This window comes from Neltuma alba, unplaced genomic scaffold, assembly GCF_004799145.2.
Source record: "Neltuma alba isolate B1F8T4 unplaced genomic scaffold, ASM479914v2 tig00013063_pilon, whole genome shotgun sequence".
Classification (NCBI taxonomy): Eukaryota; Viridiplantae; Streptophyta; class Magnoliopsida; order Fabales; family Fabaceae; genus Neltuma; species Neltuma alba.
In genome coordinates this window covers 1,831-26,017 of record NW_021637400.1, presented here as the reverse complement: position 1 = coordinate 26,017, position 24,187 = coordinate 1,831, and the positions used below count along the sequence as shown (strand labels likewise).

At 37.1% G+C, this 24,187-nt stretch overlaps 4 protein-coding genes across 4 annotated transcripts; all 4 read left to right on the top strand.

The window, feature by feature from the left end:
• Positions 1-3,959: 3,959 nt before the first annotated feature.
• Positions 3,960-8,363, top strand: LOC114734025 (omega-amidase, chloroplastic-like). The gene is made up of 10 exons (XM_028921513.1): positions 3,960-4,292; positions 4,388-4,504; positions 4,681-4,905; positions 5,373-5,466; positions 6,170-6,244; positions 6,709-6,787; positions 7,011-7,026; positions 7,442-7,522; positions 7,833-7,915; positions 8,056-8,363. Exons 1-10 carry the CDS (start codon positions 4,020-4,022, stop codon positions 8,132-8,134), a joined length of 1,122 nt encoding a protein of 373 aa, XP_028777346.1. The 5' UTR covers positions 3,960-4,019; the 3' UTR covers positions 8,135-8,363.
• A 116-nt stretch (positions 8,364-8,479) lies between these two features.
• Positions 8,480-10,051, top strand: LOC114734037 (uncharacterized). The gene is made up of 3 exons (XM_028921525.1): positions 8,480-9,161; positions 9,328-9,587; positions 9,811-10,051. The coding sequence occupies exons 1-3, from the start codon at positions 8,795-8,797 to the stop codon at positions 10,024-10,026; spliced, it is 843 nt and encodes a 280-aa protein (XP_028777358.1). The 5' UTR covers positions 8,480-8,794; the 3' UTR covers positions 10,027-10,051.
• Positions 10,052-12,705: 2,654 nt separating this feature from the next.
• Positions 12,706-14,719, top strand: LOC114734028 (pentatricopeptide repeat-containing protein At1g09900-like). The gene has a single exon (XM_028921517.1). The coding sequence runs from the start codon at positions 12,785-12,787 to the stop codon at positions 14,450-14,452; it is 1,668 nt and encodes a 555-aa protein (XP_028777350.1). The 5' UTR covers positions 12,706-12,784; the 3' UTR covers positions 14,453-14,719.
• Positions 14,720-21,847: 7,128 nt separating this feature from the next.
• LOC114734035 (PHD finger protein ALFIN-LIKE 4-like) lies at positions 21,848-24,187 on the top strand. Its single transcript, XM_028921524.1, has 5 exons — positions 21,848-22,084; positions 22,225-22,257; positions 23,224-23,473; positions 23,558-23,696; positions 23,795-24,187. Exons 1-5 carry the CDS (start codon positions 21,985-21,987, stop codon positions 24,020-24,022), a joined length of 750 nt encoding a protein of 249 aa, XP_028777357.1. The 5' UTR covers positions 21,848-21,984; the 3' UTR covers positions 24,023-24,187.

Below are 24,187 nucleotides of genomic sequence, written 5' to 3'. Positions count from 1 at the left end.
TAATACTCAAGGGCTATTTGTGGGAAAGTTTAGTTTAATTTACTGTGCATAAAGAGTGAAAACAACATTTTACGCTCTGGAGTTGGGACTTGTTATTATTGGAAATGGATGCTCCTAAGCACAATTTGCTTTGCTTTTTACCAACAAAAAAGATTTAACAACTAAAAGTTTACAGCTTACGGGTGGAGATGAATAATCATGCAATCCAAACCACTTGGTTAAACGCCTATGCTTAAGGATTTCTGGGGCCCATTTTGGTACTGCTTCACTCGCATTTGAAAGTAATAGATGCTGTTGCACCCAAACAAAATGGTAAGTGACGTAGGAGGGTTAAAAGGTGAAAAATATCAACCAGCGGCCTCACACAAAGATACATGTGCTTTATCAGTGCCCTTTAACCTCAAGAAATAACTGAGACGGAGCCTGTAAATTTGACTGTTTAATCTTCAATCATAACCACTCCAAGGAGCCTCCCTCTTCTAAAACTGATTATGAAGCGCCCATCAATCACTTAGCAGCTCTGTCATCTCATGAATTCAAAGTTTTCACATGGCTCCCAAAGTCCAAGTTGATCATACAGCAGAATTGCCATAGAGAGAAAGGGAACACTATTAAATGGAACGTGTTTTCACGGGTGAAAAGAAAGAATACCCAATGGGGTTGGTTTTTTTTTTTTTGGGTAAGCCGCAATTCCGCAAACTTGTAGATATGGGTATATATTAAATTAGATATGGAAAGCAAACAAAATCATTGACTGTGTTGAAAAGGAAAGATGCAACAAATCCCCCGCCTCAGCCCATCAGCTTTGTTTCGGATTTGTTCCCATTATACTTGTCAGCATCACATGTCCTCCAGTATTTGGTCTTGTCTCTGTTCATTTGCATCAATACATGGGGTCCCTTCACATCATACTTACAATATCCCTCCCACTACCTCCCCACCCTTCCCCTTTATCTTTATGCACCCTATTTTGTAACTTGTTTTCCCAAAACCCTTCTATTTTGCTTTCTGATAGGGGCTCTTTTGAGTAATCAGCCATTACTGTATTATAGCTAAGCAGAGTCTGGCTTCCACCAAACAGACATAGATATCATATTTAAATAGAAGTCAAAGTCGCATTAATGTGTGGATTTAAAGCAGAGAAGTTTTCATTAACCAAGCCGGCAACTTGTTTTGGCAAATTGGAACACATAATCGAGGACTGTTGTTCTTACGGGGGTTTCTGTAATTAGTGTAGCCTGTCTTCGCCATTGTTGCTATGTAAAGTCAGAAGGGCTGGTGGGACCCAGAGGTGGGCCTCTGGGAAGGGTATCACATGCCATGCACCTGACATTGCTTTGATTAATCTTTCATACCGGTATGGCAATCCTACTCTGAGGCTTCATTTTCTTCATTATTTTCAAGTGAACCCACGTGCTTGTAAGCTGGTGTCTATCCCTCAAGTGGCCCCTACCCACATAACTAGCTTCATTACTCTCCACAAAATAAGCCTACTTGGCGATCCATGCAAGGGAAAGAGAATTTAATAAATTTCACTCCATTAATGAAAGAAGTACCCTAGTAATTTCCAAAGGAAAAAGCCTTCCTCTATATATACAAACATATGGAAGCAAGAACAGTTATGTTTACAATTCGTTTGCTACTTTCATTCGAAATTCAATGAAGTTGGGGGGAATCCACCACAGTGCCGAATCATTTCCTGTTCGAGCCTCTCAATTTCTGCTTCAGTTTGTGACCTTGTTGATGCACCATCTTCTGATTCCAAAGCGTTTCTCAATATCGATATTTGCCTCGCTATGCTTTTCACCTGCGAGCAATATGTTTATCAGAGGCTACATTAATCTTGACGAGTCCCAAATTTAAAAAAAAAAAAAAAAAGTTGAGATTGCTGAGAGACGCACCTTTCTGTGAGGCCATCGTTTTAATCCTTGTTTGCGACATATTTTCTTCATTTCAGTGGGACATAACTTCAACTTCTTGGCTGCCTTTTCAATAGGTAGACTAAAGAAATCTCTCATATCGCTCAATTTCATCTTCTCAATCCTCTCCCTCTGCATTGCATTCCCACATACTAACAAATTAATATTAGAGTACTTCTAATATCTACATATATGTGTGTGTGTATTCTTCCTTTTTCTCATAACTTAAATGAAAGATTATCTGGACTCCAACAGGTTGGAAAAATGTAACAAAGTAGGCTTCCGATGAATAACCTGTTCCGCAAGGCAAGTGTTTGAAGTCTTCCTTTCCTTGTCATCCCCGGCCTCCACCTCTTGTCCCATACCAGATTTTCCTCCTAAACAGATATACAAAATCAATATTCAAACTCATGATAACAAATAAACTAATAGAGACAATGCCAGAGCAACAAAGAAATGTTACAGTTGATTAATCAATCATGTATGGTGGATTCAAGAAAAGTGAAAACACAAGGCAGAAAGAAGAACACGAACCTGAAGTGGCAGACTTATTATGGTCGCTGAGGTCATCATCATTGGAGTCGTCAGCCCAATCCAATCCACAGCAGAGGGCTTCATAATAGGAAGAAAGCGGATCTTGCATCATGAAGTAGCCCATTGAATTTTGGTTCAAGCAGTGTCGGACTAGGAAAGCCTTGATTTGGGATATGTTTTTGTCGGAAAAACTGGTCCAGTAGAGAAGCAAAAACATATATCAGAAAAATAACCAACGACCTACGTGTATGCTCGAACTCGTTGACGCATATGCACACAAAAGCAATAGAGGAACGGAGTCAAAGCCGGTGACTTACTCGAATATTTGAAATGGCTGATGGGACGAAGAACCCACTTCGGTATTCTGGTAGAGAACCGCATGAGAGATGAGACCGAGTGTGCCGTGAATTTGAAGTTTGGAAAAGTGAAGAGTGCCATCAGTATGAACTATTTCACGAAGCACTTGACAGAGAGTGCAAGAAAACGGGACGGGGAAGGCTGGCAACAATGCTGAACTCAGATTCTGATGATGAGGGACGGGAACATTTTCCTGGTGGAATTCAGAAGGGCCCGCTTCAATGTTGTCTGACGCTCCACCGGAAAACATCATAGGATCTAGATATGGACTAATGTCGGCCACTAAGGCTGCTACTTCATCATCATCCAGTTCGGGCAACGCCGAGGAAGAGTCGGGAAACTGTGGGTGGTTGGATGAATCAAGAAGCGTGGGGTTAAGATCTTGGTCGAAATTAAGAATCATGTTGGTATCGTCATCGTGTGGGTCGACATAAGGAACAACGGCCATGGGATCTCCCATGTCTTGATCGAAGTGCGGGAACAAAAGGCGGCGCTTTGGAGTGTGGCAATTTCGGGGATGACAGAGTTAGTTTCGTTGGTGATATTCAGAAAGAAAGGAACGGTGCGTCTGCATGTCGGCCACATAAATAAGGAAGGAAGAGGCGCCAAAGGCAGTTGATGACCGTTGTACCAGGATTATGAGACTAGCCATGATCAGTCATCTCGTTTCAAATGTATTTCTTAATAACTAGCCAAGTTTTGGTTTGATCTGTTCAAAGTTCAAGCTTCAAATTCTGCTAATTCATTTGAACACCCCCCCAACCGAAAAAATAAAATAAAAATCCACACAATAATCCCCTAAGTCCTCTAGAGTGTCTAGGATAAAAGCTGGGCTAAATTTAAGAGAATCATTCTCAGTGCGGAGAAGGAAGAATCTCAGGACTAAATAAAAAGCAACAGGTCTTTAATTAATGATAATACTTTTCAATGATAACATATAGACATAGATAATGGGTATAAATAGAAATATATCGTTTTTTAATTTAATCATATGTCCGTAAAAATTTAATTGAAAATAAATATTTATATTTTATTTAAATAATTATAAAATTAACTTGTTAATTATAATTATAGTAGTAGTTGTTAATCATTTAATTTTTTGTGAATCATGAGGCATTAACAATAAATGACGGCGGGGACTTACCGGTCGTCATTCGGTTCGTTCAGAGCTCGGGTCAAAGATAGGGATTCCATAGTTCGGACAAGGAAATGAAAGCAGCGACATTATCATCTATGCTTAGCTACAAGGCTCTTAATCTCTTCCACTCGTCCTCTTATTACCCTCGTTCCTTTCATTCCTCTAAATCCTTCCTCACCTCTCTCCCTTTCTTCTCTCCCGCAACTCGCTATCACAATCGGATCCATTTGACCCACAACCTCCAATTTCACACTGCTTCTTCCCCTGTGATGGCCTCTACATTTAACGCAGAAAGAGCCCGCGCCCCACCTGCCATTCCCATGCCTACTCCTCCTGTTACCAAGGCAAGTTCTTCTTTTTATTTTATTTTTGAATACATGGGATTGGCGCTTCGGGGCTACTCTACATGACCGCCAGAATCTTTCTTCTGTGATTTCAGTTTAATATTGGGCTTTGTCAACTATCAGTAACCCCCGATAAGGAGAGGAACATTGCTCATGCTCGGAAAGCCATCGAGGAAGCTGCAGAAAAGGGTGCTCAGCTTGTTCTCTTGCCTGTAAGCTCTTTGCATTTCTCACTCGATCAGTTACTTAGCATACTTTTCATTTTATTAGTTGTCTGTTGAAATTTATGCCTGTTGAGCTTGATAAAATGTGCGTTCTCTGTCATTCGCTTCTTCTGTATTAACTATATGAAATATGCATTCTACTAAGTGTTATTATAACTTGTCAGGAAATATGGAATAGTCCCTATTCAAATGATAGCTTCCCCCTCTACGCCGAGGATATTGATGCTGGTGGCGATGCATCTCCTTCAACTGCCATGCTCTCTGAAGTCTCTCGTCTCTTGAAGATCACGATAGTTGGAGGATCCATACCAGAACGTTATGAAGGCCGATTATACAACACTTGTTGCGTCTTTGGCACCGATGGAAAGCTAAAAGCGAAACATCGCAAGGTTTGATTTTTAACTTTATGTGGATGCCTTGCCTCTCATCTACATTTTATGTTCAATTATCAAGAAATTCATTCTTTATAAATTATATGTTTTGAGTTCTGACTGGACCTGATCATAGAAAGTTTTAGGTGTGCTATTTAATTTTTCTTAGGAAGCTAGTTCTAATTTTTTATTAAGATGAAATTTACCACTGTAGTATTGGCGACCACATGGCACTTTTACAAATTCTTCCACTAAAGTTATATATTTTGTCAGCCAGTGATCTAGAAAGTATCTTTATACTTCATTTTGTTTCCATCTCAATTGCTACCTGTGGAATTTTAGGAGGGCCAATGATAGTTCAAAGTGCACAGATCTTTCTAGGGACTAGATTTCATCATCGACTTGAAATTTTATGGTGTTTGACATATTAATCAAATGAAGAATTGCTTTCTTGTGTAATTTCTAATTTGCTAGTCCCACTACAGATACACCTTTTTGATATTGACATACCTGGGAAGATTACCTTTATGGAATCAAAAACTCTCACGGCTGGGGAGACTCCAACCATCGTGGATACAGGTCTAACATGTTCTTTCATTTCACATTTGAGCACAATAACACTTTTCTTGTTTATGCTAATAGTTTTGCCATTATTTAGATGAGAAAGGAACATTCATAGGACAGAACTGATGCTAATATGGCTGGACAGTTGGAGACGGATGGGAAAATGGACATAAAAGTCACACTCATTATTTTGGTTTTAGTATATTTCTTACACTTTCCATAGACCATGTAGTATTATGTCTAATTTGGTTACTTGACGCCCCTAAGGGCTGATCTTGTTTAAAACGAGGCTTCACTATGAATTTGGTGATTACACTTCAAGATATCCTTGTTTTTATGCAGTTCTGCCTTCTTTCTTTCTTTCTTTCTTTGTTGTTTTATTGATTGATGAGGGAAGAGAAGTGATGTTTATGCATATATAGCCTAATTTGTCATGCTTCTTTTGAAAAAAAATAAAATGACTACATTGAAATACATTTTCTTATATCCTTGCTATCAGAGAACCTGACAGTAAAGATATTAAAAATTGCACTTGGGTTTCTTAAAAATAAAATTAGAAAAAAGAAACTAGCTTTCTAAAGGCTTCCCATTCAATCATATTTTGTACTTAAAACAGAGCACATCCTTACCTGATTGCCTTATGCAATGAGAGCTGTTCCCAAAATTAAATTTTCACGTGAAGTTTTTCATGATTTTAATGGAGAGTTGATTCATGCAGAAGTTGGGCGCATTGGTATTGGCATTTGTTATGACATTCGATTTCAGGAATTGGCAATGATATATGCGGCAAGAGGTTGGTTTGCATTTTTTCCCCTTTCTAGTTTAGTTCATTTAGCTGGAAGTAATTAATCCTGTCCTACTGGTCAACTTGAAATTTACCAGTTCTTACATTATTTCATTAGTTCGAATGTTGCCATAGTACTGATGAAGGTTTAGGACTGCATGGGTCAATCCTAAGGTTTTGTTGGATGGATTTATGGTAGAAATTAGGTTAGGTTGAAGGTTTGTGATGGTAAGGGTGACTCAGAATCCAGAGGATGGTTTCTGTGGATAACTTATTGTTTAATTTGGGGTTGTGAACCGTTTTGCCAAATTGGGATTTTCGTTTGTGGGTTTTTGAGGAAAATCAAACAAAGGGCAAGTTATGATAAATTGCTGCAGTTAAATTGATTTGTTTCAGAATTTGAATCACTTTGATCACATTACTTTTCTTGTTTGCAAGTTTTCGGATAAATACAGATTTGCTTTTGACCTCAGGTGCTCACTTGCTCTGCTATCCTGGTGCATTCAACATGACTACTGGACCCCTGCATTGGGAGTTATTGCAGAGAGCAAGGTAGTAATAATTTCTGCTTGCTGTCCACATTACGACCTGAAACGCATGACGTGTGACTGTGTTCTTAAGTTGTGTTTCTCTTACCTGTCACTTCATTGTGTTCCCCACCACTTACCCTATTCTGCTGTTTCTTTATCACTTTATTGTTGTGTCAAAATTATCATTAAGCAATAACTGTCGGATTTATCCTGTGCTGATTTGTATTTTTCTTTTTTATTTGCAGGGCTACAGATAACCAGGTAATGACCCCTTATTTTTTGTTTGTTTTCTGTGGAAATTTTTTAATGCACTTCTAGCGGTATTTTAAGCTCTGCGTGTGATTTAGAGATATCTCTTTTCTTGGGCTAGTTTTGGATGGAAAGATATGAATAGCATGCCTGGACTAAGGAATTTGGTGTTGTAGGCTGTCAAAAGTTGTCATATTTTTTTCCATATATTAGTGGGGATATTGATGCAATTTATTTTGTCATTGGAATTGGCCTTGGGCTGTAGTCTGGGTTTAATCTACGTTCTAACCTCTCTGTATTTGTGGAATGTTGCTTAAGGTCTGAGACATTGTGAATGATCACCTTTTGGAAACTCTCTCTCTCTCTCTCTCTCTCTTTTTGTTTTTGTTTTTTGACCTTTTGGAAATTCTCTATTGAGTATTCACAGTTATATGTGGCCACTTGTTCACCTGCTCGGGATACTGGTTCTGGTTATGTGGCTTGGGGCCACTCCACTCTTGTTGGGCCGGTAAGTACTAACTGTATCTAACTTTCCTAGACTTCAGAACATTCAAATTCAGCTATATTCTGCCCCGCCATAAAATGTTTGAATTGAATTCCTTGATCCCGTGCAGGCATGGGGAGAATGCTAGTTCTTCAATAAAAATGAAATACTTGAACTTTATTTTAACTACTTAACGTCAAATTAAATTTTATTGTAGAATTTGATAGAAAATACCTAAAATTTGGAGCGACAATTTTTCTATTGATTATTATGGGTATAGCTAATGAGCTGATCTCTGAATTAGTACTTACTAAAATATATCCATATGTGTCAGTTTGGAGAAGTTTTGGCAACTACAGAACATGAAGAGGCAATCATCATAGCAGAAATCGACTATTCATTGTTAGAGCAGAGGAGGTGGTTCATCTAGCCTCAGATGTTTATATATATATATATATATATATATATATATTATTTTTTTTAATCCACATTGATATCTCTGCTTACCGTAAAGTCGCTTGTCATTCTTTGTCTAATTTTATGATTTGATTAATCAGGGCAAGTCTCCCACTGACAAAACAACGGCGTGGCGACCTTTACCAACTGGTTGATTTTCAGAGGCTGAATTCCCAATGATAGGAGCTTGGCATGATGGACTACAGCTATGCTGACTTCAATATTTCGAGACAACATTCATTGCTTGGTCTTCGTGGCATGAATTTGTCATCTTTTGACTGTTAACATGTTGTACTATTTGCATGGAGTTGAAACCATGAATAAAGGGAAGAACGAGTAAATCAAGAATGGGAATTCTCCACGGAGATTGTCTTTTATATGAGCAGCTCATTTAATTCTCAATAAGTTATACAAGATTGCACAATCATTTTTTGTTACTTTCTAGTGATTCCAACCGAAGTTCTTAAAAAGCAAAACACCTTAACCATTCATAACATGCTTTAATATTGTGGGGAGAAACATTAATTTACCGCATTGGTGATAGCGATGAAGGCATAGCCAGTGACGTTAAGCATTGGCCAAGGGACAAGCCACAAAGAGGATGTGGATCCTGCAAGCCATCTTGGCGATAGCCTATGGCATTTATGTAAAGCCAGATAGACGTTGATCACTAGGATATAGACGTTAATCGCTAGGATCTGGGATTAAAGATACAACGCATTTTGCCCCATCGAAATGCTTTCTTGTCCATAGTTATAGCGTGTCTTGAAGAAATCTCTGTTTTTCTTGAATTGAAGCTGATCCAGCTTCAAGGTCTACTCCTGCATTATCTTCAAGAACATGGAACTTGATCAGAAGCTCGTTTGTGTGAAGCAAGTGAAGCAAGAGGGAGCCGATGAGTGGGAGGAGAGCATGCCGTTGCCCGGAGACATCATTGAGGGATTTGCAGAGGACGATAGTGATGATTCTTTCGTACCAGTGAAGGCCAAGTCCGAGTTAAGCTCCCATCTCGGCAAGATCAACCCTCAGAATGAGTGCATATGGTTGAAAGTTAGAAGGGGTTATAGCACTCTGAAATTGAAGGCACGTATCGTGCAACGGAAAAGCTCAATAATTCAAAAGAAGTACACTATCCAAGCCGTCACAGATCCCAGGCATATTGCAGAGTTAGATGACTTGACATTGCACCAATGCATTGAACTGCAGGGTACGCGGTCATCCATATCTTGAGAAAGTTTTCCTCAACTGTGTAAAATCACATGAAAAAATATGAAAGCGAGATCAAAATGTTGAAGATGTCATGAGACTTTCGTTATAATTATGAAGTGATGAAAAGCATCTGAGATGAGAATCTTGTGATTTTGAATGTGCAGAAATGAGCAGAAAAGTTATGAATGTGGAGAACAGGGGATTCCGCAAAAGTGGGATAAAGTATGACTGGAAGATGAAAGCAGGGATGCATCTTCCTGACAGAGGGTGTTCAGTGGTGAGCTCCATACTGTTCACGCCCTTGGAGGGGGAACACTGCGTCCATACCACCACTGGTAGGTGTATGGCGTGGTTCTGTGCAGCAGTTTCCTCAGGAGTCCCTCTTGTTTTTGTTAATATCCAGACAGAACAGATTGCCCAGTCGGTAATATATTTCTTCATCATAATCATTGAATTAGAATACAAAACACCCTTATCGTCGGTAATATATTTCTTCATCACAATCATTGAATTAGAATACAAAACACCCTTATCGTAAGAAGCCATAGAAAAATCCACAATTTTATGACTACGTATTATAAATGCGTGAACGAGAGAGACATATTTAACTAACCAAACCAGCCACGTTCAATTTTGCTTGTAAAAAGGAGAGGAGCAACGTTCCTGGAAGGGAAACAAGAAGTAGGAGCAAACAACAAGACAACACAGCCAATACCCAGATTATGCAGGGTATAAGATTTTGGTATCTACCAGGAGTAGCAGAAATATCAATAGAATTGATCCCTCGACCCAAGGAAGAGCGTTTTGGGATGGAAATCAAACGGACAGAAGAGGTATTTTTAACCAAACAAATTGTCGCATAGAATTTGAGAAATGGGTTGAATTGTTCCGAATTCATTATTATATGCAGGGGTTTGTGTGCGTGTACTCTGTGATAGAAGGTTAGCAGAGAGAGCAGGGGTAAGAGAACTGTTTGAAGAAGCCACAGGGAAAGGGTTCCTTCTGGTGATCTCTCGGTTGCACGGCAAGAGCGTGATGCCTTCCTCCGTTTGCTCTGCGGGTCTTATCCACTGTTGTGATCACTCCGACATAAAGGACACTCTCAGTTCGGCCATAGACGGAAATGATACCCTTGAGATGCATATAATGGCATGGCCTAATCAAACTCGGCTCAGTCCTCTTCAACCTCTGGCCTCCCAGGCTCCGTTGCCTCCCCCAGGCTTTTCCCCGCCCCTGCACTATGATTGAAAATTTATACAATAAATAGGTGTGGTTACATGTTGAGCAGAGTTGTATTTACTATTTAGTCCTTTGCGTGACAATCCCACAATCATTTTAAAAAATTGATTATTAATTAATTAATAATTTGGGAAAATGACCACAAAATACCATGTGAATTTTAAATGAAAATTTAAAGACAAATATGAATAAGCAAAATGACAAATAGGGCATTGGGTACTAATTTGGAATTTAGTTTTTTGGTATAAAGACTGAAATGTCTTTATTATCTCTGAACACTGAGCAGCGTATTTGTGCGATAGAGAAAGGGAGAAACTGATTTCCTTCGACGAAACTAAATCCAAGTTCCTGCCGTCACCAAAAAGGGTTCTTCGAAATCACATTGCCACCGTCGCAGGAGTAGATTGCCGTCGCTAAATTTGGTTACCATCTTTGAAATACATTGCCCTGTTTGAAATAACTCATACTTCTTGAGATTGTTGTCGTCGAAGAGGTCGCTGAAGTAACACCAACTGTGATAAGCAAGTAGGAAACTTAAATATTATTCTTCATAGAGTATTTTCGATGGGTCCCCACAGCTTAAAATGTTATTGTCTACATTCCTCTTTTTGGTTCTGTCTCTGTTCTTCTCATAAAATCGTTTTCAGAGAATGTGAAGCTATCTAGTTTTCTAGTATTATTAAACCATTTGTCCTGAATTTTACAAAACACATATTGTGATTTACAACTTTCATAGTGAAAGTGACCACTTTGTTAATGGGTTTTGCAACCTGTTTTCAGGAGATAAACAACTTGTTTGTAAAAACTAATAAAATTCCACGCTAAATTCGACAAAACACTTGGGATTTACAACTTTCGTAGTGAAAATGATCACTTCTTTAATGGGTTTTGCCACATGTTTTCAAGGGATGGGCAACTTGTTTCTAAAAACCAATAAATATTCCATGCTGAATTTTACAAAATATATAGTGGATTTACAACTTTCATAGTGAAAATGACCACTTCTAAATGGGTTTTGCAACCTCTTTTCAGGGGATAAGCAACTTGTTTCTAAAAATCAATAAAATTTCACGCTGAATTTTACAAAACATACAATGAGATTTGCAACTTTTATAGTGAAAATGACACTTCTTAAATGGCTTTTGCAACTTGTTTTCAAAGGATGGGCAACTTGTTTCTAAAAACCAATAAAATTTCACGTTGAATTTTACAAAACATATATTGGGATTTATAACTTTTGTAGTAAAAGTGACCGCTTTGTTAATAGGTTTTGCAACATATTTTTGGGGGATGAGTAACTTACTTTTCACCACCAATAAAATTTCACACTGAATTTTACAAAGCACATAATGGGATTTATAACTTTTATAGTGAAAGTGACCACTTCTTCAATGGGTTTTGTAAACCTGTTTTCACTAGAAGGACAACTTATAAGCATAAATAAATCATTCAGTGAACGTGCACCTGAAGTATATCACAATAAACATTGAACTATTAACTTTCATAATTAACTACATGTATAATAAAATCTACCATTCACGTAATGAGATTTACCAAAAACCAGTAGGCATATGACAACAGTTACATTACGTAATTGCTTGCCCTATTTTCTGATTTCTGCTTCATCATTCACCAAATATTGAATATAAACCCTCAAATGCAATAATCCTGTTCCTATTTCACCATGAAGCAGCCACAAAAATGAATAATCCAAATCCCGCCATCAACTCCTACTCACTCACGTAATCCTACAGGTTCACTCCCTTTCTTACTACAAATCCTCTTTCCCACAACCAAAACCCACCAAATCAATAATGTCTACAAATAGTAATGCGGAGGAGTAAGATAATAGCATTTCAATATTTTTCTTTCCTTCTTTTTGTGTTTCATCAACGTCTTCCTCTGTTTGCTTTCTTCTCACTTTCAGCTTCTTTTTACCTCACTCATTAGGGCAATTCGGTCATTAGACCAAAAATCTAAATTAAATTGGTACTCAATGCCCTATTTGTCATTTTACTTATTCAAGTCCTTATTTATCTTTTGAAATTCACATGGTATTTTACTGTCATTTTTCCTAATAATTTTGTATTTAGGTTAAAATGAACTGCGGGTTTCGCAACTTGCAGGCTTAGATTTCACCTCACGGACTTACATGAGATATAACTCGGTCTATGCCATCTCGTCCTTCGACTCCCGGCAATCCTACTGTGCTTCAATCTTCAATTGAAAGAATGGTTTTCCGTTTTACTCCGATGATTATGATTTATTATTACATCGGTGATCTGAAAAATTAGGGCATTTGTGCTATGAAGATGTGAAATTTCATGTGCTTCTGATAAATGTAGGCGCAACAGAGTATTGACCACTTGTGCTTGTGAGGGAATGGCTGCAGCCAGGCCTTGGCGTGCTCCTCCAAACCCCTCCCTTGTCACCTCCATAACTTCACTGCTTCAAACCCTAAATCCCCAGAACGCCAACATCAGTTCCCAACCCCTTAATCAGTTCGCTTCTTATCTCAATCCAGACTTAGTTATCCAAGTAATTAAGAACCAGAAAAACCCCTTCCACGCCCTCTTCTTCTTCAATTGGGCTTCCAACCCTCAACCTAACCCTAAAAACTACTTCCATACTCGCTCCTGTTACATCGCCATCACTGACGTCTTGCTTTCTCACTCCCTTTTCTCCACCGCCTTCTCCCTCCTTCACCACTCTCGCAAAGTCTCTGACTTTATCATCGCCAGATTCATCAAAGCTCTCGGTGATAGTGGCGATATTAGGGGTGCCATTCATTGGTTCCACTATGTTAAATCGTATGAAAGAGGCCGTTGTTTGTACTCCTATAATTCGGTTTTAGGTGTGTTGGTGAGAGCGAATCGAGTCAATTTGGCCAAGGCTTTCTACGATCAGCTTGTGAAGGAAGGTGTGGTGGTTCCCGATGTTTATACTTACACCACGATGATTAGGGGCTTCTGTAAAACGGGTATGGTGGAGCACGCCAGGAAGGTGTTCGATGAAATGAAATGTGACCCGAACTTGTTCACTTACAACGTAATGATCAATGCATTTTGTAAGAAAGGTGATATGGATAGTGCCAAGAGGATTATTAATGAAATGATTGAAAGTAAGAAATGTGCACCAGATGTGGTAACTTACACGACTTTGATTGATGGTTACTCTAAAAAAGGTGAATTGCAGGAGGCAATGAATTGTATGATGGAGATGGCGAAGCACGGTTGTGAGCCTAATGTCTTGACCTACAATGCGCTTATAGAAGGTCTCTGTTTGAGCGGGAAGGTAGATGAAGGGAAGAGGATGATGAGTAGGATGCGGTTAAATGGTCTAAAAGACAATGTTGTCACTCATACGAGCATAATAAAGGGATTTTGCATTGTAGGCAAGTCTGATGAAGCTATCAAGCACATGAAGGAAATGGTTAGTCTTAGGATGAATCCAGATGTGAAGTCATATGGCATTATTGTTAACGAGTGTTGCAAAATCAGAAAACCAGATGCAGCAATTTCATTTCTAAGAGAAATGAGGGCCAGAGGCATTAAGCCTAGCGTGTCAAGTTTCAATGCAGTGTTTAGAGTTTTTGTGGACATAGGGAAGCTACAAGAAGCCATTCTTCTTTTAAAGCAGATGCCAGAATTTGGCTGCTCGCCTAATTTCTTATCATATAGCGCAGTGATATGTGGCCTTTGTAAAATGAAGAGTAGGATGCAAGAAGTTGAAAAGTTGGTTAGGGAGATGCTTCAGAATGGACATCACCTGGATGCTACCATGTACAACTGCTTGCTTAGAGCATACTGTGAGGACGGCAATGAGCAAATGGCAATTCAGACGGTTTATGAAATGATTAGTAATAACTTTGTAGTTAGTTTAGATGCATTCTCTAATTTTGTCAAGGTGTTGTGCGGGAAGCGATATAACAGAGAGGTTGAGATAATATATGAAGAGATGCTTAGGAGACGCCTAGTACCTGAACCTGACGCGGATTCATACAAAGGGATTTTACTTTCAACTGAGGATTCTTACTTAAATTCAACATAGTAACAGTGGAGAATCTGCTTGCCCAGTTCTCACCGTTGTTTAAGTCATCAAGTGTGCAAAAGAGGGAAATGATGTTAAAGGCATTAAAAGCAGGACCAAGGGTTCCCAGTCCCAGTTGTGCTTTGGACATTGGAGCAGATCTCTGAACGTTTGACCAGGATATGTATTTGTTATCATCGCGATTGGCATAAACATTCAGTTGAGTGTAGATGACTGATAATAGAATTATTATTATTGCCTGAACGACGTAGCATTGAGTTTATGATACATTATGGGGTTTATCAGTTACAGATATTCCATTTCATTCTTTAAAGAAATAAATTACACTGGTTACAAATTTATGCAAAATACTTTTTGTTAAATTTCTCATGTTAATGAATAAAATATGACAGCACGAGATTGAGTGGCTGCTGGTCTGGATTTCTAGATTGCCATCCTTTATTTTTCGAAGGTTAACCTACGTGGCTTCCCCATTGTAAGTTAATGAGATTAAAATTTAATTTATAGTTGTAAGCCCAGTTAATCTTTCAAGCGTTCATATTCTCAGGTAACGCCTTTAAATGTTTATTTATTTAACATCATCTTGTAGTTTCTATTAAATACCGTTGAATTCTTTAATTTGTTGGCTAAAATTAGTCTATAATAATTCATGTTGTTAAGCAAGCATGAGAGAAGCTTACATCGGCCCCCACATGTTGAAATTTCTAATAGTCCAATTTCAAAAGGTTAGTTAAGATCCATGCGCATATCAGCTATGTATGTGGCACATGAATTAGCATTCTCATATAAAAGCCCGTCCGCACGATCACTGGCCTTCAAATATTATCAAATGATTCTGATCCAAATCCGCTTAATCCTGCCCTCTCTCTCTCTGTGTGTTTCCAGTGACAGATCAAATACTTTTCCCGCTCTCTCCCTCCGTCTACAGACTAGGATTTCAGCTCTAAATGGAAGGAACCTCTTCTGCGTCCAGTTCTGGTGATAAGCTGGAAGAAGGTTTCATGGATTTCATGGCTCGCAGAAATTATCTGATTATGGCCCTCACCGAGGGGTATCCCCTGCTTTAATTTCTTTCCCTTTCTCTTCTTTTCTCTGCTACTTCTTCCATTCTTTTCAATTTCATTTCATTTCCTTCCATGTTTCAATTGTTAATATGCTTCTGCAGATTATGATAAGTTCCATCGCCAGTGTGATCCCGGTGAGTTTTTATTCTCTTTTAAATTTAATCCCTCTTTCTGTTACTTCAGCTTCATTTCTTTTTCTGTTCTTCAAAAGGAAAAGGATAAAACTTAGTCAAAAGAAAAAAGAACAAGAAAAGAGAAAACACGAGCATTCAAGTCTGGCTTGTTTTGGCGATGAATCTTTGACCACAGGAAAGTTAATTCCACCTAGCATTTGGTGAGGCGTTATGTGCGTCCATGCAAAGATATAATAATAATCATTATTTTTCTATTTCTAGTCCCTAAACGAAAACATATTCATCAAGTTCTTGCCGTGCATTAATAAAAATGGCTTAACCCGCTTTCTCGTGTTCCTCTTTTCTGAACCAGTCTCTAGCACTCTAAACTTATTAAATTTATACCGTCTATATCTAATTTAAATAGTTTAGATTTAAAATATTTAATTAATTATTTTTAAATAGAAAAAAATTATTTTTTGAAAAAATGATAGTTAAGAGATTTTTTTTATTTTAAATTCTATACATATTGAAATAATTTTTTTAAACAAATAAAAAAATCGAATCTGAACCATGGATAATTCAGATTTGATGGGTTTAGAGGACTCATCTACTCAAACTAGTTCCTCTTTTCCTTACTTTTTCCTTCCATTTTCAGTTTTGAACTTTCAAATAAATTTTTTAACAACTTATTTTTCTTCATGTGATATACTATGCAGATAAGAAATTAAAATTTACTGTACCTCCATTTTGATATTTAAATTCTATTAAAATGTGTTAAAGAAAAGTTAGAGGAATAATAAAAAAATCCACGCACCTCAACAGAGGATATAAAAATTAAATGTGTGTATATATAAATTGCATGGAGAAAAAAAAAATCTCACTGTTATAATATAGGGAAAACTAATTTATGAGTCCTCATAGTTTAACCTAATTTTTAATCAAGTCCTTGGAGTTTTTTTTCTTTTTAATCAACTCCTTCAAATTATCTCCGTCATACACGTTACTCCTTTTGCTTCAGAAACGTTAACCGGGGACAAATAGATTCATAATTGCCGTTAAGAGAATTGAGGTAGATGATATCTGGATCAATTTTGACAAGGTGGACTTCGGTTATCAACACATTAGCGACACCAACGTCCTCTTCGTTCCATTGAGCAATGAGATGGATTGCGAAAGAGAAACATATTAGTTGAGAGCATAATCGCTAAAGTAGGTAAGTCGAGTGAATGAGGGAGTTGAATTCGAAGTCCCATCTTTTAAAAGTTCCATCTTCTCTGCTCTTGCATTCATTACATGTGTGCTTTCTGTGAGTTCAAAGTTTCATCTCGGATTCCATTGTGTGTTCGTTAGGTTTATTTGCTTGAGGATTCACATTTAGTATTTCCGTGTTGTTCATTTAGATCTCAGGCCAACACAGATCTATTTTGGGGGGTGCGAGAAGAATAGATCTTCTGGGAAAGAGTTAGAACCGAATTGTAGGTATTTATATTTTATGGCTAACTTGGGAGAGTCATATTTTATGGCTAACTTCACCTTTGGTCTTTCTTTGAATTTTCAAATTTTCAGAAATGTATTTTGCAAGAAAAGAGAGTAAGCATGGATGAAATTTTCAAAATGAGTTATTGATCTAAAGATTTTTTAACTTGAGTTGTTTACACATACATATTTTATGGAATTTGAGATGAATAAAAAAAATAAAGATTACAGCACAATATATATGACAGCAACAACTTTTTAATTTTGGAATCACAACTCCTTGATAATTATTGAATGCCATGGTCTAAGGTCATGGAAGTATCAATTTTTGGGAGTTCAAATATTGTTTTTTCTGTTGGAAATGTGTTTGTAGTCCCTGTCATTATATTGTTCACTTCATGCTTATTGTCCCTATCATTTTACAACGATGGTCCTCAACAGCACTAAACCATTACCAGCTACAAACAACCAGCGGCCATTTACATCTTAAAAGCTTTTCCGGATCGGCAAAGCAATTAACTACAGCCTTCTGTAGATTTCACTTCAAGCAGTTATTCTACTCTTTCCTTGATTGGATAGTCCTTCATAATGTATGATCTTTTCTGAATGCTTTCCGGATCTGATAGAAAAACAAACACACAACACACCAATTGATTATTAACAATGAGAAAAACACCCCATAAGAATACTACATTAGAATTATATCCTCAAATGCGTATTCTGGAAGACTCTCAAATGTGTTCTTTCCAGGGATCATTCTTAGGTAAAATGCAGAAAACTCCACGCATTGCTCTTTACTGGTTCATGGATAGTAAAGGGTCCACTTTTCCCTTTCATGGCTAACATCTCTGACTTGAGCCCTTCGCGATTCCATTTGAGTTTGAGCTCATGATAGCGTTAATGGGGACATATGAAGACAGACACTGTGAGCAAGGGATCAGATTTTGCACGACGATCTCCTCCCTTCTCCTAATCACAAGAAAAACCTAAAAGTGCTTTCATTCTTCGATGTCATTAATGTTCTATTTCTCTAATGTTTTGATAACTGAAGTCCAACTTGTCAAAATTCATCCAACTGTCAGTCACCTCACTTCTTTTTAATGGCAATCATGAATCTGTTTGTCCCGGTTAACGTTTCTAAACAGAGGGAGTGATGCGTATAACGTAGATAATTTGAAGGAGTTGATTAAAAGGAAAAAAACTGCAAGGACCTGATTAAAAATTAGGTTAAACTATAAGGACTCACAAATTAGTTTTCCCTATAATATATAACAGTCAGATTTTTTTCTTTGTGCCATTTTCAGTAACAGGGTGCCTGCGTGAGAGAGAGAGAGAGAGGAAATAAAAAATGGAGGACTGTCAGAATGAAAAGGCAAGCTGATGTTAGCACCAATTTACTTGTTTGTCTTCCCCGGCCTTCATATTTTTATATATACACTCTTCTCAACTTGTTGGATATATATATATATATATATATATATATATATGACTAAGCTTTTAGTTTGATGTTAGCTTCTGTTTTAATTTGCTGAAATGAGCCAGTGGCTCTTCAATTTTCATATTGTGACACCTGCTATGGATATAATAGTATATTTGATGTAGCAGTGAGTCTTCCATCCTTTAATGATATTGAAATCTACTGCTCATATGTCTCCACGCACTAGGATTGCTCGACTTCCAGCACCATCTCATGATGTTCTTACCAGGAAATCCCCGAGAGAGAAAGGAAAGAAAAAATCACCAGCTTCCATTGAAAGCGGAGTCGCATTTAAACCTTAACCCAAGGTATATATATCATGCAAGCATGGACATTAAATTTAAAATGGCTGTTATAGAGTGATTAACGGTGTTCCCAACACATGTTTTGGCGACAACCTTGGAGAACTTGAAACAAGAATCAAGGTGGAGACATGATTGGTAATTAATACTACCTCCGGTTTTAATTATAAGACCCAGTTGACTTATTTGAGGAGATTAAGGAAGTAAGTTAAGTTAGTTATTTGTAACAAATAAGTGTTGTCATTCCTAAAATATCCTTACTAATTAAGTGTATTGGTTAGAACTATCATTATTATAAGGAGTATCTTGAGAAAAAATACATAAATATGAGAGATAAAATGGATTGGGTCTTATAATTAGGATCAAACAAAAATTAAACGGGTCTTATATTAAGGACCGGAGGTAGTAATAATTAATTTTTGGTTGGCAAATTAAATGCAGCGAGGGCGACCTATAAAAGAGCCAAAGAACTCCAATGCGTCAAAAGCATTGATGATATCGGAAACGGTAAAGGAGGAAGAGGAGGAAGATACAGTGTGTAAGGAATGTGGAAAGAAAGAGTGGTGGGATAAACACACATGTCGGTTCTGCACAACAACGCCTCCTAAAAAGAGAAAGTTAGCAAGGTCGCCTGTACCCTGATATTACCACCTTTTACCTTTAATTATTTTAGGATTACTTAGGGTGTGTTTGGATGAAACCAAACCATGGTTTGGAGAATAACTTTTGGAGAATAGATTTTGAAAAAATAGATTTTGGAAAGAATAGATTTTGTGAAAAAGTGATTTTGAGAAGTGTGAGTGTTTGGATAGTTGTTATTAGAAGTACTTTTTATATATACAAATTGGCATAAATTAATATGATAATTATAGAAAAATATATTTTATGATATATTTTAATTTGAAGGAATAAAATTGTTAATAATATATTTTTTATTAACATATATTAATAATATATAAGATAATATAATTAATTAATTAATATGTATATATATTTATAAGATATAAGATTAAATATATTTATAAAAAATATGTTTATAAAAAAAACACAAGATACATATCCTATAGACTCTCACACTCTCCTCTTTTTTCTCCAAAAGTAAAAAATTTCTGTTTTTCTCAAAAACATGGTTTTGATTTTTTTAAAGGTGTTTGGCTAACATTTTTCCCAAACCATGGTTTGGGATGCTTGCCAAACACACCCTTAGTTTAGTTGCGTTCGGTTTCTCCACTACTCTGGTGGCTGCAGCGCGTTTGTCGTCCCATTAAAACGATGTCGTTTGGTTAGCAGATGGGTGATGGGCAATCCTGGTCGTCCTTTTCTATAAGACTGCTTTCTTCTTCGTGGACAATACGGTTGCCAATTACGGTACTAATGCCTACAAATCATGAACAAAATTGAAATCATTAATAAACAAAGTTCTGTTCTTGACATTGGAACAAACCATTCACAAGCAAGTCAGCATGGTGTCAATTGGTGGATGCGGAGATCTATATAATGCGCCCAAATATTGCTCTTTTTTATATTACATATCTTAGAAAGTCCTTTTATTTCGCTTCATTTTAGAGTACAACATTGATATTCGTTAATTTCTTGGGTCATATACTTCATTCTATTCTTTACTGATCGATCACCTCACGTTCGTTTCCTGCATGCTCTCATACATTCTTTCCACACAAATTTTGATTCCGATTACCAATCAATATTCCCCTTATCAAATGGCGCCCATGAATATTTAATCCAAATCATATAACTCGATATTCTGAAATTAAGCTAGTTACCGAATTATTGAATATGAAGAAATTATTTTGGATCGGTATGAGGATCCATATAAAATGGTGTCAACATGACAATATGGTGAAAGTATGGATACTACTGGTGCCATTTAGGGCACTTCTAATATATGAACATATTTCATACAGATCAAGAAAAATTTAAATTTTATTAATTCTTTTTTAAAATATAACAGCTTTTTAACTTGATCTTTATTTAAGATATACATTTTTTCAATTAAAAAAAATATCTACACTTATAATAAATAAAAGACAAAATAATATATTTATATTAAAAATTTAATAAAATAATTTATAAATAAGATTTGAAAAAAAATTTCTCTTTTCATCTTATAAATAAATAGGACTAAAAGAATATATTTTATTTATTAGATTTAACTGTGGTTGAAGTGAACTCATCATTCCCACCTACTATTTTGTTTTCTTCCAAGCACGTGCGATGCGATATAGGCCGTTGGCGTGTTCGGATTTTAATTTTATTTTATTTCAAAACGAAGCACGAAACGCATCCTTCAATCCGAAGAGCCAAAATTCACATCAAATTTGATTGAAACTTTGATTCAGTTCTCACCGTTGTTTAACTCATCAAGTATCCAAAAGAGGCATCAATTAATTAAGCAGGACCCAGCTGTAGGGCTTGAAATTGAATTGACAAGCGGATATTTTATGCTTCACTCCGTTCCTTTTCATAACAAATAGTCTCTTTTACAGTGTTGCCTCTGAATATAAAAAAACAAACCTTATTTACCTGAGTTTTAAAACAGTCTTCACATTTTTATCCTTATTAAATATATGCTATTTATTATCAGTCTGTAATAAATTTTCGTTCATTATCCCTCGTGTATTCCATTTACAAATAAGAACATAATTAAAAAATAGGTATATATTTTATATATTTATTATTTTTAATTAAATTTAACTGATGTTTCAAATTACTTGATTTTGATGGTTGTTTTTAATTAATCAACACCTCAAACTTATTATATCTCAACCGTTGATATTTGAAATTGATGAAACCCAGCTCAATTTCTCCCATTGAGTGCGAAGGTGACGAGGTCAGATATGCATTTGTCATGAAGGCGGTTGGCATGAACCTTCAGATGAATGCAGATAACATGATAATACAGTTATTATTGGCCGAACGCCGTAGCCTTATAAAATCCCGGTCCTCACGCACTCGCTGGCCATCAATATCGCGTCCCGTACGTCAATATTCTCAGTTGTTTCCGATTCAAATCCGGTGGCAGATCAAATACTTTTCCCGCTCTTTTCCTCCCGTTTACAATCTTCGATTTCAGCTCTAAATGGAAGGAGCCTCTGCGTCCAATTCTGGTGCTGACATGGAACTAGTTTTCAGCGATTTCAGGGCTCGCAGACACGGTCTGATTAAGGCCCTCACAGAGGGTATCCGATCCGCTTTCTGTCTTTAATTTCCTGCCCTTTTTTTCGTCTTCCCCTGCGAGTCCTTCCATTCTTGATTCTTGTCGAATTTCTTTTCGTTTCCTTCTCTGTTTCAGTTGTTAATATATGCTTCTCTTGTGCAGATTTTGATGAGTTCTATCGCCGGTGTGATCCCAGTGAGTAGTTTTCATTCTGTTACGTATTAACATATCTTTCTCTTTAATCTCAGCTTCATTTCTTCTTCAATTCTTGAAAAGTCGGGGCAAAAAAGAAAGTATAATCATCCAAACCTTGGCATGTTTAGTTCGACGCGACACTTAATTCCGCTCACTTAGCATTCAGTGATAAATTATGTCCAGGCAAGAAAGGAAGAAATAAATTATTATTACTTTTTATATGATTTCATATGTCGATTAAGCTATCCCCTTATGTCTCTAGTTTCTAAAATTTTTGGTGAACACTCTATGGAGCAAATGTAGAATCCTTGGCGGACACGAATAAATGGATTAATCCTGCCTCTCTGTTTTTCCCCCCCGTATTCTTTTAGTTTTCTTCTTCTGCTTCTTTGTCGGGTTCCAGATTACCTTCAAATTAAAATTTAAGCAGATATTTTTAATACTTGAATTCTATTGAAATTTATAAAATAAACTAGGAGAGAAAAAATTGACATGCAAGTCAAGGGGTGGGATCAATATTCAAAATTTGTAAACGGCGGCGTTCTTGGCTTCTTATATCTCTCAGTTTTTAGTTCTGTTATGAGATTAGATGATGCTAGTACATTGGTCTTCGAGTGAGGATATAAATTGTAGGCCCACGTCATGACCAGTTATTGTGATACTACCTTCGGTCTTTAATACAAGACCCTGTTTGATTTTTAATTTGGTCCTAAATATAAGATCTCAATCCACTTTGTCACTCATATTTATGCATTTTTTTTAAGATAGTCCTTCTAATAATTGTAATTCTAGCCAATATAGTTGATTAGGAAGGATATTTTAGGAAAGACAATATCTATTTATTACAAATAACTAACTTAACTTCTTTCTTTAATCTCCTCAAATTAATCAACTATTATTATTAGAAAAATAAGTTTTGTAGATGGCTTGCAAAGTTAGCGCATGGGTTATAATATATCTATATAGGTAAACGTGGTGATTCGGAGGAGGAAGAGTTTCTTTGCCTATATGGATATCCCGATGGGCAGTGGATGGTGGAACCGCCGATGGAGGATGTTCCTACAGACCTTCCGGAGCCTGTATTGGGTATAAACTTAGCCAGAGATATGATGCCCAAAGAGGAATGGCTATCCTGGGTCGCTGCCCACAGCGATACTTGGTTACTCTCTGTGGCTTTCTTCATAGGCGCTCGCTTTGGATTTCGTCAGGCTCAAAGGTGCCTATGGATTTCATCAAGCTTTAGTTCTATGATTTGATCGGGACTTGTTAATGTGATGGAATTGTCATTCCTCATAAGCAGGCAGCAGCTGCATGATATGATTGAGGAGCTTCCAACAGTATCTGAGGTTGTCGTAGCTGAGATAAATAAGAAGAGGCAGCAGCAACGAAAACGAAAGAGAACTTCATCATCAGCTTCCATGCAAGAATCTTATAATGAGGTGTGTGCTTGCAAGTAAATTCACTGTGAAATTGTAACTGTTATCACTTGGAACTGCGAGAGACATAATCTGATAATTTGGTCGGCAAATAAATGCAGCGAGGAAGAAGTAAAAATATGGAGACAGAGACTTCGAAAGAAATGATGAAAGCAGAGGAGGAGGATGAGATAAAAGTGGAGTGGGTGCGTTGTTGGAGGTGTCACAGGCACTTCCATAGACAGTGTGTCCGCGATTTTTCTGCTAAGCCGCGCATTGACATTAACAACTTTCTATGTACCATCTGTCATTTGCCGTATGATACCCTCTGTCGTGTGCCGTATAAGTGATCGATACGTACCCCTCCCAAACACAAAGCTTCTTGTTGCGCACAGTGCCTACTTTTCCATCCTCGTTATTTTGGACACTGGTTTAGTTGTCGTTGGGTCCGGTTTCTCTGCAATGTCCTTTTCGTTCCGACAGTTGAAACGATGTCGTTTTGTTAGCGGATGCTA